Here is a 19,275-nt window from a genome sequence, read left to right as displayed (position 1 = left end):
AGAGGGATATGGATTATGTACAAGCAGGTGAGATCAGTTTAAGTTGGCACAAGCATTGTGGGCCGAAGGGTCCATTCCTATGCTGTACTGATCTGTTCTTAAGCAGCAAATAGACACAAAATGCTGGAGAAACTCAGTGGGTCATGCAGCATCTGCAGAAAATGGATAGGTAACTCTTTGGGTCGAGACCCTGCTTGAGTTACTCCAGCATTTTGTGTCTATCTTTGGTATAAACCAGCATCTGCAGTTCCTTGTTATCACATTTCAATTACTTGTTGATTTCTTTGCTTTTAACTTCCCTGTGCTAATACCACCAATTATTTTCCATTTCCAGCTGATAAAAGAAGCTGCATCACAGCAGAGAAGCAGCTCCAATCCTGACCTCGGCTGCTGTCTGCATGGAACTAGCATGTTCTCCCTGTGACAGAGTGGGTTTCCTCACACATCCCAAAGACGGCGAGTTTATAGGTTAGTTGGCCTCTGAAACTTGCCCCTTGAGCGCAGGGAGCAGATGAGAAAGTGGGATAACATAGAACTAGTGTGAACAGGTGATCGATGGTCAGCGTGAACTTGGTGGGCCAAAGGGCCTATGTTAATGCTGTATTTCTAAACAAATTACCTTCAGGCGTCAGAAATACCTGCAAATTAATAAATCTGATAGTCAGTGGAGAAGAAAAGAGATTTAACTTTTTTTTGCCTTCCATCACAGTGAGGAATGTGGAATCCGTTGTGGTGGATGTCTATGGTAAATTTTATTTTATGTGGCTGTGTCTTGTTGCTTTTTACTTAATATGGCTGTATGGTAACTCAAATTTCACTGTATCTTATGGTACATGTGACAATAAATTGAATCTTGAATCTTGAGTTATTTTTTTATATCATAGTAGGTGAAGTGCAAAAATGCAAATACTTTCCCTTTGATGTTAAGAATTTAGGGGGAAAAAGCAACATATTTAAACATATGAAACAGTAATAGAGCAACACAGTCAATGTACTGTATAGGAATCAAATGATTGACAAAAACTAAGATCTTACCTCTGGTGTAATATAAGATTTAGAAAAAAGTAACAGTAAAGTCAGTCTATTTTAAATTAACTTTCAAACTTACAGTGTCAAAATATATAAAATAGCTGAAATTACTTCTGTAGTTTTCTGCTGAGTTCAAAGGCAATAATTATAGCCCATTAACAAATTAAATTCACCATGGTACATTTCTACATACAGCTCCCTCCATAATGTTTGGGACAAAGATCCATCATTTATTTATTTGTCTCTGCACTCCACAATTTGAGATTTGTAATAGAAAAAATCACATGTGGCTAAAGTGCACATTGTCAGATTTTAATAAAGGCCATTTTTATACATTTTGGTTTCACCATGTAGAAATTACAGCTGTGTTTATACAGTCCCCCCATTTCAGAGCACCATAATGTTTGGGACACATGGCTTCACGGGTGTTTGTAATTGCCAAGGTAGGTTTAATTGCCTCCTTATTACCTCTGCAGGTATAAGAGAGCTCTCAGCAACGCGTTTTTCCTCCAGTCTTTCAATCACCTTTGGAAACTTTTATTGCTGTTTATCAACATGAGGACCAAAGTGTGCCAATGAAAGTCAAAGAGGCCATTATGAGACTGAGAAACAAGAATAAAACTGTTAGAGACATCAGCCAAACCTTAGGCTTACCAAAATCAACTGTTTGGAACATCATTAAGAAGAAAGAGAGCACTGGTGAGCTTACTAATCGCAAAGGGACTGGCAGGCCAAGGAAGACCTCCACAGCTGATGACAGAAGAATTCTCTATAATAAAGAAAAATCCCCAAACACCTGTCCGACAGATCAGAAACTCTTCAGGAGTCAGGTGAGGATTTGTCAATGACCACTGTCCGCAGAAGACTTCATGAACAGAAATACAGAGGCTACACTGCAAGATGCAAACCACTGGTTAGCTGCAAAAATAGGATGGCCAGGTTACAGTTTGCCAAGAAGTACTTAAAAGAACAACCACAGTTCTGGAAAAAGGTCTTGTGGACATGAGATGGAGATTAACTTATATCAGAGTGATGGCAAGAGCAAAGTATGGAGGAGAGAAGGAACTTGCCCAAGATCCAAAGCATAACACCTCATCTGTGAATCACGGTGGTGGGGGTGTCATGGCCTGGGCATGTATGGCTGCTAAAGGCACTGGCTCACTTATCTTCATTGATGACACAACTGCTGATGGTAGTAGCATAATAAATTCTGAAGTGTATAGACACATCCTATCTGCTCAAGTTCAAACAAATGCCTCAAAACTCATTGGCCGGTGGTTCATTTTACAGCAAGACAATGATCCCAAACATACTGCTAAAGCAACAAAGGAGTTTTTCAAAGCTAAAAAAGGTCAATTCTTGAATGGCCAAGTCAATCACCCAATCTGAACCCAATTAAGCATGCCCTTTATATGCTGAAGAGAAAACTGAAGGGGACTATCCCCCAAAACAAGCATAAGCTAAAGATGGCTGCATTACAGGCCTGGCAGAGCATCACCAGAGAAGACACCCAGCAACTGGTGATGTCCATGAATCGCAGACTTCAAGCAGTCATTGCATGCAAAGGATATGCAACAAAATACTAAACATGACTACTGACATTTATATGACATTGCTGTGTCCCAAACATTATGGTGCCCTGAAATGGGGGGACTATGTATAAACACTGCTGTAATTTCTACATGGTGAAACCAAAACGTATAAAATTGGCCTTTATTAAAATCTGACAAAGCGTACTTTAACCACGTGATTTTTTTATATTACAAATCTCCAATTGTGGAGTACAGAGGCAAATAAATAAATGATTGGTCTTTGTCCCAAACATTACGGAGGGCACTGTAACCTCTGGCCATCACACACTCTCATAAAAAGTCTTTGCCATTGCCTGTGCCACCTTCAAAGTCTTCTTCTCTTTGGCATTCTGGCCCATATTATCTTTGGCCACTTTAATCCAGTAAGACTCTGTGCGTGACAAATACTCTGAATAAGACTCGGGTGGCTGCACTGCAGGATGGTCATCACCTAATAGAGAAAATAAATCATTAATGATTTCTTGTAATCTCAAATATAAATCTTATAATCTAAAAACTTACAACTACTGGTCCATATTTACATCCCTATTATATGTTGCAACACCAGGAAGCGTTAGTGTACAAAGGAATCTTGATATGAAACACAGAACCTAAAATAAAGGAAGCAACTCAGAAGGCATATTAGAAGATAGATACAAAATGCTGGAGTAACTCGGCAGGACAGGCAGCAGCACTGGATAGGAATGGGCGACTGAGGAAGGGTCTCGACCCAAAGCGTCATCAACCCTGAGAATGATAGATATTTGGATACTTGGGGAATCAGAGGATACTGCATGAAGGCATGAAATCAAACTTGAGCCACAATATCAGCTGTGATCTTTTCATGGAGAGGAGCAAGGGTTTAACTGGCTTTCTCCTGTTTCTGTTAATCAGTTATTGGAAATAGTTTTGAAATTAATGAAAATGAAAGTCAATTTGGAAATTTTATTTTCTTAACCATTGTACACGCCTACATCAATTGTAAGTACATAAGTCAGGCTCCTTGTGCCCGAGCCTTTCAATAAGGTCATGGCTGATCTTATAAATCTGCAGTGACCCAGAATATCAAAAATACTATATTTTAGAGAGGTTACTCAGACCTTTTGGAAAATAATTAAAAATATTCCCCACCCATGATACTATTTTTTTTCCCACCAATGTGATTGGCTTCATCTTTTTCCCCACATTATATTATAGCTGCCATGTCATCTGCCCACTCAGCATATCTATATCTCCATAAAACATCTAGATTATTCACATATCCCATACTGACACATCATCAAACTTGGACAAATTTAACACACACTCATCAAAATAAGAGATAAGAACTGAATGGCCGAGTCCCCAACACTAATCCCTGAAGCACCAGACATATTACCTTTTCAGTAATAAATGAAAAAGATCATTTATTCCCAGTGTTTACTCCCATTTAATCAATCTTGAATCAACACCAATACATTGCTTGTAATATTGTGCGCTCAGTTTTTATTTAATAATTTCCTGTCTGGAACCTTATTGAAGCCTTTTGCGAAAGACCAAGTATAGAACATCAATAAAAACATTTGCCCTCATCACTTCTGAAAGGAAAACCTCTAAAATTCCAAATGATTTGGAAGCCAAACCAAGGCAGGACCTTTACAGGGAATGGCAGGGCCCTGGGGAGTGTTGTAGAGCAGTGGCATCTAGGAGTACAGCTACATAGTTTCCTGAAAGTGGTGTCACATGGTAAAGGAGGCTTTTGGTGCATTGGGCTTGATCGTTCTGGGTATGCAGTACATACGTTGAGATGTTATGTTACAGTTGTACAGCACCTTGATGAGGACATGTTTGGAGTATTGTGTTCAATTTCAGTCACCCTGCTACAGGAAGGATGTTATTAACTAAAAAGAGTACGGAGAGGATTTACACGGATGTGGCCAGGAGTCGAGGACCTGAGCTATAGGGTAAAGCTGGGTAAGCTAGGACTTTATTTCTTGGAGTGTAGGAGACTGGCGGGTGATCTTATTGAAGTGTATAAAATCACGAGGGGAGTAGTTAGGATGAATGCATAGAGTATTACCCAGGACAGGAAGAATCAAGGACATAGGTTTGAGGAGAGAGGGGAAAGATTTAATTGGAATCTGAGGGACAATTTTTTCACTTGGAGGGTGGTGGATATATGGATTAAGCTGTCAGTGGAAATAGTTGAGGCAGGAATTAATAGGATTTAAAAGCCATTCGAATAGGTACATGGATAGGAAAGGTTTAGAGGGATATGGGCCAAACGTGGACAACTGGGACTAGCTTAGATGGGGAAACATGGTCGGCATGGACAAGTTGGGCTGAAGGGCCTGTTTCCATGCCGTGTAACATGATATTCCTTTCATAAATGTATTTCAATTCTGCCCAATCTTAATTTCACACAAGCAGTATACATGGGATTTGCTTAAAATTGTGCAGAAATTGACAAACCATTCGAGCATGATAGTGCAGTTTCAGAATGTTCATTAAATAATTTCTGCATACTAAATGGAATGGGTTGGATAGCAACCCATTCAAAAAGCAGCCAATGGAACAATTGTATAGAATTACAGCACACAAATCAATCAATTGTTTTTTAATGATTTCTTTAAATTAATTTACCCAGATCTAGAAAGTAAATGAATGGCAAATCCATGTTACCCATATTGGTATAAAAGTGCAAATGTTTAATTTAGTTTATTGTCACATGTACCGAGGTAGTGAAAAGATTTTGTTGCGTGCTATCCAGTCAACGGAAAGACAATACATGATTACAATCGCGTCATTCACAGTGTACAGATACATGATAAGGGAATAACGTTTAGTGCAAGAATGAGGTAGACAGTAGTTCAGCACTGCTCTCTGGTTGTGGTAGGATGATTCAGTTGCTTGACAACAGCTGGGAAGAAACTGTCCCTGAATCTGGAGGTGTGCGTTTTCACACTTCTATACCCTTTGCCCGATGGGAGAAGAGGGAATGGCCAGGGTGCAACTCATCCTTGATATTTTATAGTAGAGAAAATGAAATATTAAACAAAAAGTCTGATGTAAATGGTGTTATACAAGATGCTGGAGTAACTCAGAGGGCCAGGCAGCATCTCTGGAGAGAAGGAATGGGTGACGTTTCGGGTCGAGACCCTTCTTCAGACTGAAGCAGTTGGTACTGCCGGCACACCATCTCAACAACACAGATTCCATCCTGACTTCGCTTGCTGTACCAAATTTACCCTGGTTTCCTTCCACATCCTAAAAATGTGCTGATTGAGGAATTGGCTGCTGTAAATGACCGTCAGTGCACGTGGGCGGCAGGGGAACCAGTAGGGAGTTGGCAGACATGTGAGAGGGAAGGATAAAGGGAGACAAATGCTGGAATGGGACTGATGGTAATGCTCTGAGTACTGGCAGTCCTGATGGCTTGAATGATCTCCTATGTAAGAAAGTATGTGAAAATGTGTGCTGTCAGAACTAAACCATATCTCATGTGCATTGACTACATACATGGTACACAGCAAAGTTTTTTTATTTGCTTATTAATATGTCCCTATATCTGAAGAAACCTTTGCTATCCTCTTTTATCTTATTGGCCAGCTTACCTTCTTCGTATACTATCTTTTCTCCCCGTATTGCCATTTTAGTTAACCTGTCGTTTTTTAAAAGCTTCCCAATCGTCCAGCTTCCAACTAATCTTTCAAATGTTATTTGCTTTCTCTTTTAGTTTTATACAGTCTTTGACTTCCCTTGACAGCCACACTTGCCTCATTCTCCCATTAGAATCTTTCTTCCTCTTTAGAATGAAAAGATCCTGTGACTTCCGAATTTTCCCCAGAAATTCCTGCCATTGCTGTTCCACCGTCATTCCTGCTAGTGTCCCTTTCCAAACAACATTAGCCAGCTCCGTCTCCTGAGGCTAGTTTAGGTTTCATGTGTAGAAAGATAGACACAAAGTGCTGGAGTAACTCAGTGGGCCAGGCTGCACCTCTAGAGAAAATGGATGGGTGACGTTTCGGGTCGGGACCCTTCTTCAGTCAAAGTAGAGGGGAGGGAACTGGAGATAGGAAAAGGCCAGAACAAATCAGGGCGGGCAACAAATGACCAAGGAAGGATGGAGCCCACAATGGTCCTTTGTTGGGTGGGGAAAGAGGTGATCACGATGGTGTACAGGGATGTGAATAATGGAATAGTAGGGCACTAGGGTGGTGGAGGAGGGGCGCGAGGGAATGCAGGGGTTACTTGAAATTAGAGAAATCAACATTCCTCCTGCTGGGTTGTAAGCTGTCCAAGCGAAATACGAGGTGCTGTCCCTCCAATTTGCATGTGACCTCACTCTGACAGTGGAGGAGGCCCAGGATCGAAAGTTCAGTATGGGAATGGGAATTAAAATGTTTGGTAACCGGGAGATCGCGTTTCATGTACATGGCCAAATCTCTAAGATAAAATTCTAAAGGTGAAAACAAAAAATAATATTGCAGGTTCATTTTATGAAGAAAAAAACCCATGAAACTATATCTTCTGAAAATCCTGAAAACACTCCTGGAAGCAAGTATGGAAAGAGAATGTTCAAGTCAAAGACTCTTTGTCAGTACTGGGAAGGAGAAAAAACACCTTTAGTATTAATCTGCAATTCCCTCCCTCCCTGATTTTTCATACGTCTTTGGCTTGTTAAATGAACCTTCTGCAGATCCTTTCAATTATCCATGAGGTGAAATACATTGAAGTCAACTAAATAACTATAATGCTGATCCATGCTAAAATAATGACCTTCGTCACTGCTGTCATCGTCCTCTTCATCATCTTCCCCGCCTGCAGCTCCTTCACATTCTTCCTCACCCTCTGACTCTTCTTCGGCCAGCCATTCCTGAGTCTCTACAGAAGTGCGAAGGCAAAGAAAACAATAGCCACCTTCAATATAAATCTAAGTCAACGAATGACGTACTTTAGATCAAATAGATCTTCACAGTGCTATCTCCATGAGATGCAACCAGCATGTTCTGAATTAAATTATAATAGTAGTCCAGACATTACCCTCACAACATTTTCTTCATTGTGGGCAAGGAAGACTATTTCTCAGACAGCGGGCTGAAAACTCTACCGCTGCACCACCGTGTGCGCCACTGCGCCACTTTAAGGTGCAGCAAAAAGCACCGATGGCCTGGAGTTTTTTTGGCCATCAGTGCTTTTTGCTGCACCTCAAAGTGGCGCACACGGTGGTGTAGAGGTAGAGTTGCTGCCTTACAGTGAATGCAGCGCTGGAGACCCGGGTTCCATCCCGACTACGGGTGCTGTCTGTACGGAGCTTGTACGTTCTCCCCGTGACCTGCGTGGGTTTTCTCCGAGATCTTCGGTTTCCTCCCATACTCCAAAGACGTACAGGTTTGTAGGTTAATTGGCTTGGTATAAATGCTTAAGAAAATGTCCCGCATGGGTGTAGGATGGTGTTAATGTGCGTGGATCGCTGGTCGGAGCGGGCCCAGTGGGCTGAAGGGCCTGTTTCCACGCTGTATCTCTAAACTAAAAGAAATTTGCATTCCATCTGACTGAATGACCCACAGCACATGCTTTCAGACCAACATCAGTTCGCATTGTATTTCTTTTTAAAAAAAGGACCAGATGAAACATTATTTGTATCTCGTTTCAAGGTTTGCATGTATTGGTCATAGCGACTCTATGTACACAGGTAATGTCTGGGCAAGACATTGGGGGAAATATTTGGAATCTGATTTTCAGCATCTTTTCCTCTCTTTGGTGCCCAAAAGTTTACTGTTATTTGGTCATAATGTCAGAGAAACAGAGCTCTATATGAAACTTAAATGACCAAAAATGTATTCTGTTCATTCACAAAACTTAACAGCATTTCTTCTTGGAATAACAGTCTTCCTTTGAGAAATAAGTTAAGGTGTTACTTTCTTGAAGTAACTAAAGAAATATTTATTTTCAATGTTACCTTTCATTGACAAGATTGAAAACCTATACTGCAGACAACTCAATGATGCCCAATCATTCAAATGATTTCTAAGGTAGAATAGAAATGCTTATGTTTTGTGGGAGTTTGTCAATAGGTAATCAATCGGAATCTTTAGTTGGGGATTTACATCAATTTTAAATATAAATTGCAATATTTCAGTGTACTTTATAGCCAAACATTTCTATATGTGAGATGCTATTTTCACATAGGCTTATATATGTATATAATGGATATTTATAAAGACTTGGTGGATAAAACACAGAACAGTACAGCACAGAAACTTCAGCCCACAATATTTGTGCCGAACATGATGCCAAGTTACACTTATCTAATCTGCCCGTACATTATCTATATCCCTGTATTCTCTGCACTTACATGTGCCTATCCAATAATCTGTTAAATGCCACTATCGTATCTGCATCGACCACCACCCCAGGAAGTGCGTTCCAAGTCCCCACCACAAAAAGCTAGCCCCTCACATCTCCATTAAACTTTCCCCGTCACCTTATACCCTCTATCGTTGGACATTTTCACACGAGGAAAAAGGTTCTGACTGTCTACCCTATCTATGCCTCTCATAATTTTATATGATCTAAAATTTGCAAGCTTGCAGTTGATAACTATGTGCAGGAGTACCTAATGGACAAGAAGATAATTTTATATGTAATGCCCAACTTTGTTAACTTTGCAAAGTTCCAATGGGTTGAACTAATCAGAAAATTACAATTAATAGTCCCACAAATAGTTTCACCAGGCGGCATGGTGGCGCAGTGATAGAGGTACTGCCTTACAGTGCCAGAGACCCGGGTTCTATCCTGATTATGGGTGCTGTCTGTACGGAGTTTGTATGTTCTCCCCCTGACCTGCGTGGGTTTTCTCCGAGATCTCCAGTTTCCTCCCACACTCCAAAGATGTACAGGTGTGTAGGTTAAATGACTTGGTTATGAATGTAAAATTATCCCGTGCGTGTCGGTAGTGTTAATGTGCAGGGGTCGCTGGTCGGTGTGGACTCGGAGGGCAAAAGGGCCTGTATCTCTAAACTAAACTAAATAATTTTTCCCAAGTTGTTGTTACACATCATGAACTCCCTAAGTAATGGGAAACATCAAGCAGCGGTAAAAGTCATACCCATGCAGTTTTACCTTTTCTAAAACCTTTTCCACAACTAGGTAAAAAAAAGTAGCCACTTGAAGTTGAGTTAATACAGGAGAGGAGTTAATACATGGATTTGTTGAAGGAAACTCGCAATGTTTTACTGAGGTACACTGATAAAGAGAATGCTGCAGTTGTTAGCTTACACAGATTCTCAGGAGGAGTTTGATAAATTGCCGCATAAAAGGCTGTTCGTAAAACTCAAAAGGTTTACTCGTAACAAGGATGAAAAATTAACTTAAATGGCAAAATAAGAGTAGTAAAGAGTTATTTTTTCAGAACAAGAGCATGTTAGGCAACATTGTTCCCAAGAATGAGCTGGGATTATTGCTTTTTTGGAGAAAAAAATGTATGTCTTAGTTAAGTATGTGCTGGATAAAATGTGCACATTTGCTGATGATTCCAAACTTGGATAGTAACAGTTTGCTAGAGCTCAAGGAAAGGATGCCAAAATGCACAGAGGAAATATAACAAGGGTAAAAAGATTCTGCAATTCTACAAATAATCCCCTTGGCAGAAAGATCAAGAGACAGATTAAAAGGCAACAATGGAACTGAGGTGCACATGTCCCCCAGATCATTAAAAGCTTAATAATGCATGCTGGATCCTGGGATTCATAAACAGACAAAAAACAAAAAAGCAGTGAAGTTATGCAGAACCTTTATAAACCGCTGGTCTGGCCAAAAATGCAATAAAGCAACCAATTGTGGTCACTACATTTTCTGAAGAACGTGTGGGATTTCCCATTACCAGGTAGTTCAAGACTAAGGACATAGATTTCAAATTCTGGTAAAAAAAATACAAGGGGGAAGAGAGGAAAAACCTTCTTTAAAAAAAGACACAGAGCACTGCTCTGGAACTCATTATCTTAAGGATGGTGGAAGCCAGAAACAATCCAGCAAAGGAACTGGATGGACACAAATGGATGTTAATGGAGGGGAACATGCAGGGGAATGGGATTGGTGGGATTTCCCTACTAGGAGCAAACAACCCTCAATGAGGCCAGTGGATTCTTTCTGCAATGTTACATTTATGGGGAAGCACAGTAACGGTTAATGCTGCTTCCCCACAGCCCCAACGACCTAGGTTCAATCCTGGCCTCCTTTGCAAGATTTGCACCTTCTCTGTAAGACTATGTGGATACCCCAAGCAATCGGTTTTCCTCCCACATCCCAAAGGGTGTTGGTTGGTAGGTTACTCCAATTATGCAGTGAAATCGGTCACAGGGAAATAACAAAGAATGGGATTGCTCTGAGCGTTGGCATACCCTTGATTGGCTGATTACCCCCATGGAAACATATGACTATGTCAAATGGTAGTTCAAATCAAAGTAAGAAATATGCCTCGTTTCACCAAAAGTCAAACTTACTTGGATCAGTTTCCACCAAAACTTTCCATTTCTCCATCTTGTGTAGATCAATGCAGTAAAGGTCATTTAAAGTGAACTGTCTGTCTCCCTCTTCAAACATTCCACCATAGATATATAATACACCATGTTTAATCGATGCCATGGCACTGGACCGAGCACATGGTTCAACGGATGTACTTGTTTCGGAATCATCTTCATCATCATCCTCCTCCTCCTCCTCCTCTTCCTCAATTTCTGCGATTGGTTTGGTATCAGGGCTGTTCAAAACCTGTTTCACGGTCATCACAGTGCCATCTTCCGTAACAACTTCCTTCACAATTTCTGTTGAACTCCTGCTTTCTGGGTTTTCATTTGCCTCTCCGACAGTTTCTTTCTCTTTCGCTCCACGTCTTCGTTTTCTTTTCTCTCCTTTGCATTCCTTTAACTTCCCAGTAAACCAGCGATTCTTTGTCACGTCATAGATAGAAATGTCATTAAAAAACTCTCCTTGGATATTCTCCTCCTCCTCTTCATCGTGTACACCACCAAAAAGGACGATGCGATTGTTGGCAGTAACAGCAAGAGAGGCTCCCGATCGTGCTGATGGCTTCACACCTGTCGGGCTCAAGCGAGCCCAGGTCCATTTGTCTGTGGGAAAAGCGATAACAACATTAGGGTCTCAAAGCCTGCAGAACAGTTTCATATCAAATACCTGGAGGTGAATGCAAATGAATAATTCTTTAATTTATCTAAATCAGCATCTTCAGTGGCCCCATAGCAGAAGCCTCCACGTCACGAGGCTGGAAACTGGAAAATCTGTCGCTAATTCTGCTACCACCATCGTCTACTGTACAAGTGAGGCTCCCACTGATTGTCGCCGGAAGCTTGCGCCCTTTTCAGGACGGACGATGACAGTGATGTAACGTTTGAATGATGGACACGAAAGAAGAAGAAGCATCTTCAGTTTCTTGTCTTGGTGCATGACTTTAACTTCACGAATATTGACTGGGACCTGTTCTGTGAGAAAGGTTTAGATGGGGCAGAGGTTGTGAGGTGTATCCAAGAGTTTCTTGAAATAGTATGTGGATAGTCTAACTCAGGAAGGGAACATACTGGACCATGTGTTGGGAAATTAGCCGGGCCAGGTAACTGGTGTTTCAGTGAAAGAGCAGTTTGGGGATAGAGATCACAACTTCATGGTTTAAATTTGTTTTGAATAGGGAGAAGGCTGGACCTTGTGGGAAAGTACTAAACAGGAGAATGGCAAACTACAACCACAAGCAGTAAGGGTAAAGCAGGAGCTTGGGAGGGTACACTGGGATAAATTGTTATCGGGTAAGACTACATCTAACATTTGGGAATCGTTTAAAGGCCAGTTAATTGAAGTTCAGAACCTGCATGTTCCAGTGAGGAGAGGGATATAAGGATGGTAAAGTAAGATAATCAATGAGGTTGTAAATTTGGTCATAAAGATAAAGGGAGCATATGTAAGATTTAAGAGGATGGAATCACACAGAGCCTTTGTGGAATATAAATAAAGGAAATAACTCAAGCAGGCAAATAGAAGGGTCAAAAGCAGCCAAGAAATGCCTTTCGACAAATCAGATATTAACAAGAGGGTAGAGGTAGGACCCCTTTAAGTATCAAGAAGGGAATTTGTGCTTGGAGTCTAGGGATGTAGGAGATGTACTAAACAAGTACTTTGCATCTGTTTTCACCAAGGAGAAGAAAATGGAGGACAGTGAGATAAGTGTGGAGAACACTAATATGCAAGGGGTATTTGAGCTTAAGGAGGTGATGGTGTTGGGCTCTTGAAGAGCATTAAGGTGGATAAATCCCCAGGACTTGATGGGATTTATCCCACGTTATTCAGAGGGGCAAGAGAAGAATTACTAGAGCCTTGACAAAGGTCATCGCTAGCCCAGAGGTCCCAGAGGACTGGAGAAAGAATCCAGCAAATGATAGGCTGTTTAGCCTCAGAGTGGTATGGAAGTTATTTAAGAGGATACGTTAAGCTAGGACTTACTCACATTTGGTGGAGTATGGGTTAGATAGGGACAGTCAGCATAGCTTGTTTACGGCAGGTTGTGTCTTACTAACATGATTGTTTTTTTTGTGGAGGTGACCAAGGTGATCGATGAGGGTAGTGTGGTGGATATTGTCTACATCGATTTTATGAAAGCATTTGATAAAGTTCTCCATGGTAGGCAGATCGAGAAGATTATGGTGCTCGGGATTAATAATGACTTAAGTCGTATGGATTCGGAACTGGCTTATTCATACCAGACAGAGGGTTATGGTGGGAGGATTGGATTCAGGCTGGAGTAATGTGATCAGTGGAGTTCTGCAGGGATCTGTGCTGGGACCTCTGCTGTTTGGATGTAAATGCCGATGGATTGGTTAGTAAATTTGCAGATGACACAAAGATTACTGGGGTCATGGACTGTGGGGAAGGCTGTCAAGGTATACAGCAGGATATAGATCAGCCACAGAACTGGGCGGAGAAATGGCAGATAGAGTTTAATCTGAGCAAAAGCAAGGTGTATTTTTTGGAGGTCAAATGCAAGGAGAAAATATACAATTAATGGCATGAACTTCAACAGCATTGATGTACAGAGGGATCTAGAGGTCCATGTCCATACCTCCTTATAAGTGGCAACTCAAGTAGATGGAGCAGTGAAGGAGGCATATGGTGTGCTTGCCTGCAACTGCAAGTCATGATACAGTTAAGGGGAAATGGCAGTAAATACCAATGGCCAATTAACAGGTCTCAAACACAGCAGGGTTCATGAAATGAAGAAATCCAGGAACCTCGGAAATAATAAAGTTTGTATATGCAAGATGGGATAGTTCTGAGGAATGGAGCCTAAGAAAGGACCTTAGGAGCCTAAGAACGGACCTTAGAAAGGAGAGTGCACATCTCTCTCTATATTTGGACAAATGATTAATGTGAAGTTTCACTAGCCCCAATATAAACAATAAAGGTTATATGTTAGTTTATATATTCGTTTTTGAACATGGAAAGGAAAAATGAAGGTCAGAAACAGATAAAGCAAATCGGACAACTGCTAAGCCTTTCTGCCATCATTAGAATTGTGATATTTATTTAAGTAAATATTGCTTAATGAATTTTATGTACACTGATATCGCACCTTTAATTTAAAGAAAACCGTAATCAGATGAGTAATCCCATTGAATATTTGTTTTGCTCCACAAAGTGCAAACAAAATCTCACAACTGAAGACGATATCATGAAATACTTGCCTGATATGGGTCTCTCTTTATTGACAGGCAATCTAAGTACTCATTTATTTAAGGAGGGAGGAGGCTGTGAACTAGAGGCAAATTAGTCATTATTCCTAATGCTCAAGCTGTAGGACTAATTACCAATCCTCTCTCACTTTGTGAAAGTCCTAACAACATTTTGTAATTGAGTCCCAAAGGCATTTAAAACTGTTTATTATGGTAGGTATTTAAATGGCAAGACATGATAAATCAAACAAAAATAAAATTCTCAATTCTAAAAGTCAATGCTCAATCAAATAGCATTATCACCATTTGATATTTCAGATAATGACACATAGATAACTTTAAGTGATTTAATTCAGAATGTTTTGGTACATAATCATGTATGCGTTCAATGCTAATTTTAGTTTTTACAATGCCATGTATTTGTTTTTTGGAACAATAAACTTAATAATAAGTATATATTGCATACTTGTTAAAATGGAAGAGTTGACTCGCGAGGAAGGTCAGAACACATGGACTCAGGGAAAATAAATGACAAAATAGTGTGTGCTTAAAGGTAGTTTCCCCGAGTGGAAAATGGTAAGAAGGATTTTCCAAAGAATCTGCTCTGTGGTCCAACTTGTTTGACAGATACATGACAGATTCAAAATTCAGAAACACAAATTTAAAATTTGCAATGATACCATATTGAGATTTTAGTAAATATATGGGACAATGCTGATAAAATACAGGAAGCCCTAATTAATTTTAAGAATTGACATATAATCGGCAAACATACAAGTCTGTAATACATTTTTTGTTAGTAGACTAACAATATGTATGCCTTGGAAAATGTATGTCTCAATGGAGCAGATAAACAATCTATGGGTACACGTATCCAAGATATAAAGAGTGTCATAATTATAAAATCAGGAGCAAAAACGATCTCTGCAATGCTTTATTTACAAAAAAGACCAGTAATAAAAAGCTGAGTAAATAATTTCATCTTGTTCACCGAGCTCCAACTCCTGGTTTCACTGCTACCTGGTTACCATATGATATCCACCGGGTGGCGCCAGCAATGGCTGTCTTGCCAACAGTCTGTCTCTTCCTTCTTTTGTTGCTTGTTTGTATGTGTTAAATGTATGTTTTTAGTGTTCTTTAGCTTGTTTTATGTGGGGGGTGGGGAGGGGGGGGGGGGGAAGTTGGGGGAAACTTTTTCAAATCTCTTACCGTGACTGCGGCCTAACATCGAGGAGTTGGCGGTCTTTGCTGGAGACCGACTTCGAGAGCTCCACTGCGGGTGCCTGCGGACATATCACGGAGCTTGCGATTCCTTTGCCAGGGATCGACCTCTGAGCTCCACCGCGGGAATCTGCGGGACTTTAACATCACGGAGCTCGCGGTCTCTGGTCAGAGACCGACTTCGGGAACTCCAAGCCGCAGGAGCTTCACCGCCCCGACGCGGGAGCTCCGACCGTCCCCGACACGGGAGCTTCACTGCACCGACGCGGGAGCTCCGACCGTCCACGACACGGGAGCTCCGACCGTCCCCGACACGGGAGCTTCACCGCCCCGACGCGGGAGCTCCGACCGTCCCCGACACGGGAGCTTCACCGCCCCGACGCGGGAGCTTCGACCGCCCCGACACGGGAGCTTCACCGCCCCGACACGGGAGCTTCCACCGCCCCGACTGTGGATGGTTCGACCGCCCCGACTGTGGATGCTTCGACCGCCCCGACTTGGGAGCTCCGACCGTCCCCGACTTGGGAGCTTTGATCGCCCCGACTTGGGAGCTCCGACCGTCCCCGACGCGGGAGCTTCGACCGCCCCAACTGTGGATGCTTCGACCGCCCCGACTAGGGAGCTCCGACCGTCCCCGACTTGGGAGCTTTGATCGCCCCGACTTGGGAGCTCCGACCGTCCCCGACGCGGGAGCTTCGACCGCCCCGACGCGGGAGCTTCACCGCCCCGACGCGGGAGCTTCGACCGCCCCGACGTGGGAGCTTCACCGCCCCGACGCGGGAGCTTCACCGCCCCGACGTAGGAGCTTCACTGCCCCGACGTAGGAGCTTCACCGCCCCGACGCGGGAGCTTCACCACCCCGACGCGGGAGCTTCAATCTGCTTCGAGCTTCGTGGATGCAACAGAAGGTTCCAGAGAAATTCCTTTATCTAAATAATGTGATACTTGTTATCTGTCAGGATTTAGCTGTGAGAACAGGAGCAATTCACAAAGGCAAGTCCCACAGTTGAAAGTTTTTACCAGTTGGAATTTAGCTGTGAAAAGGAGCAAAGGTGGCAGAGTGGTGCAGTGGTAAAGCTGCTTCCTTACAGCTCCAGAGGCCTGGATTCCAACCTGCCAACGGGTGATGTCTGTGTGCGGTTTGTAAGTTCTCCCTGTGGGCTTGGGTTTTCTCCGGGTGCTCCGGTTTACTCCCACGCTCCAAAGACGTGCAGGTTAATTGGCTTCAGTAAGTATTGTAAATTGTCCCTAATGTGTATGATAGTGCTAGCGTATGGGGTGATCGCTGGTCGGTGCGGACATGGTGGGCCGAAGATCCTGTTTCCAAACTGTATCGCTAAAGTCTAAAGTAAAGTTCAATTCTAATAGGCAAGTCCCATAGGTTGGCGAACTGATTAATCAACAGCTACCGATAAAAGAAAGGTGGCATAACTGAAGTGGACATAGTTCAGTGGCGCTACATTTATCACAAATACAGTGAAATTCTCTTTGCATATATTACACATGCCGGTGCCGCCATTTCTGGCGCCATTATTGGGATTGGCATAGTGGGAATGGACACAGTAAGATTAGGACATTGGGGCTTGGCTCTAGAGGCTTTGGTGAGGGATAAGATTAGGTCTGTCACTTTTTTTCCAGAGTCTACGTGTGGATGAGATAGAAGGCAGTGCAGTGGAATACTTGGCCAGTGGCATGTGGGAACTCAGGAAGACATCCAGCGACTCCGAGGACAACATATGTAGGAGGTACTTCCAGATGTTGCTCCTTAAAGACCGCGTTAGGGAACTGGAGCTGCAGCTGAACAACCTCCGGTACATCCTGGAGAGTGGACGTCATATAGGAGTTATAGTGAGGTGGTCACACTTAAGGTGCAGACAGAGAATAGAAGAGTGACTACCAGGAATGGTTGTAGGCAGAGAGTTTGAGAATCCCTTGTGGCCATTCCCCTGCAAAACAGGTATTTTTGTTGATGGTGTTTACAAAGTACCATGTTTACATATCTGGCATTTTGCTGCAAATAAGAACTTCATTGTTCCTTTTTGGGACATATGACAATGGAACACTCGACTCTTGCCTTGCATCTTGACTTGGACAAAAGATTAAAATGCAGCACCTTGAGGGTGGTTATCTCTGGATTATTACCAGTGTCATGTGCTAGTGAAGGTGGCAACAGGAGTAACAGATGAATGCGTGGCTGAGGAGTTGGTGCAGGGAATTCGGATTTAGATTCTTGGACCACTGGGATCTCTTCTGGGGCAGAAATGATCTGTGCAAGAGGGACAGGTTGTACCTGAACCGATGGAGCACCAACACCCTTGCAGGGAGCTTTGCTAGCACCACACAGGAGGATGAAACTAGAATGACAGGGGGGTGGAAACCAGAGCAGCAGGTCAGCAAATGGAAGGACTGATGAGAAATGCGAGGTTATGACAAATAAGTCTCAAAGGAAGGACATGCAGGGAGAGGTTCATAAATATGGATATAATAAAGGGCTGAAGTGTGTTTATTTTAATGCAAGGAGTATTGTAGGTAAACATATAAACCTAGAGACTGGATCAGTGCTTGGAATGATGATGTGGTCATTACGGAAACTTGGTTGCATGAAGAACATGACTGGCAGCCAGGGTTTGGACGTTTCCGACACGATAAAGAGGATGATAAAAGATGGAGGAGTTGCTTTACCAATAAGGGGAAATATCATGGCGATACTCAGAGAGGACATACTGGAGGGTATGTCAACTGAGGCATACGAGTTGAGCTCAAAAATAAGAAAGAGTCACTTACTCTAATGGGATTACATTATAGGCAAACCAAAAGCCAGCGGAAGATAGAGGATGGAATCAGATTACGGAAGGATGCAAGAAACACAGGGCTGTCGTCGTGGGAGACTTTAACTTCCCCAATATTGACTGGGACTTACTCATTGCAAGAGAATTAGATGGGGCAGAATTTGTTCGGCGTATCCAAGAAGGTTTCCTTAGTCGGTATGTGAATAGTCCAACTCAAGGTGGGATCCTGCTGGACCTTGTATTGGGACACATGCTTGGCCAGATGGCGGCATTACGGTGCAAGGGCATTTTGGAGATAATAATCACAACTACATAAGTTTAAATTGTTTTGAATAGGGATAGGTCTAGATGTTGGGGAGGAGGGGGGGGTAAGACACTTCAATGGGGCAAGGTTGATAACCAGATAACAATGTAATCTGTGGATAAAGATGATGTAGATGTACGGGATTCATGATGCCTCAGTTGTATGGATTCAGAACAGGCTAATTTATAGCAGACAGAGGGTTTTGATGGCAGGCTGCCAGAAGATACAGCGGGATATCGATCAGCTGCAGAAATGGGCAGAGGAATGGCAGATGGAGGTTAACTCGAGGAAGAGTGAGTTACTGCACTTTGGGATGCTCAATGGAAGAGAAAAGTATACAGTTAATGGCAAGCCTTAACAGCATTGATGTGTAGAGGGATCTTGGTGACCAAGTTCATTGCTCACTGAATGTGGCAGCATCAGTAGATAGGGAGGTAAAGAAGGCGTATGGTATGCTTTCCTTCATTGCTAGAGGCATTGAGTATTGAGTCAGGAAGTAGCAATGCAGCTCTGTAGGAATTTGGAGTATTGCGTGTTCCTTAGAGCGCAGGAGGATGTGGGTTGATCTTATCATAGGTGTATAAGATCATGAGGGGAATAGATAGGGTAGATGCACCCAGACTTTTACCCAGAGAAGGGGGCTCAAG

General features: G+C 42.4%; 1 protein-coding gene across 1 annotated transcript in view; it reads right to left on the bottom strand.

Annotated features, from left to right (window-relative positions):
- Nucleotides 1–894: 894 nt before the first annotated feature.
- The window catches only part of klhdc4 (kelch domain containing 4), an 86,198-nt gene continuing 67,817 nt past the window's right edge, over nt 895–19,275 (bottom strand). Inside the window, exons 9-11 of the mRNA XM_078400872.1 lie at nt 11,084–11,710; nt 7,359–7,463; nt 895–3,051 (exon numbers count right to left, since the gene is read on the bottom strand). Of these exons, the coding sequence (XP_078256998.1) occupies nt 2,882–3,051; nt 7,359–7,463; nt 11,084–11,710 (902 nt within the window). The 3' untranslated portion in view covers nt 895–2,881. The remainder of the gene's footprint in view (nt 3,052–7,358; nt 7,464–11,083; nt 11,711–19,275) is intronic.

Source organism: Rhinoraja longicauda, chromosome 6 (genome assembly GCF_053455715.1).
Source record: "Rhinoraja longicauda isolate Sanriku21f chromosome 6, sRhiLon1.1, whole genome shotgun sequence".
NCBI lineage: Eukaryota > Metazoa > Chordata > Chondrichthyes > Rajiformes > Arhynchobatidae > Rhinoraja > Rhinoraja longicauda.
This window is presented reverse-complemented; position numbering and strand designations above follow the sequence as displayed.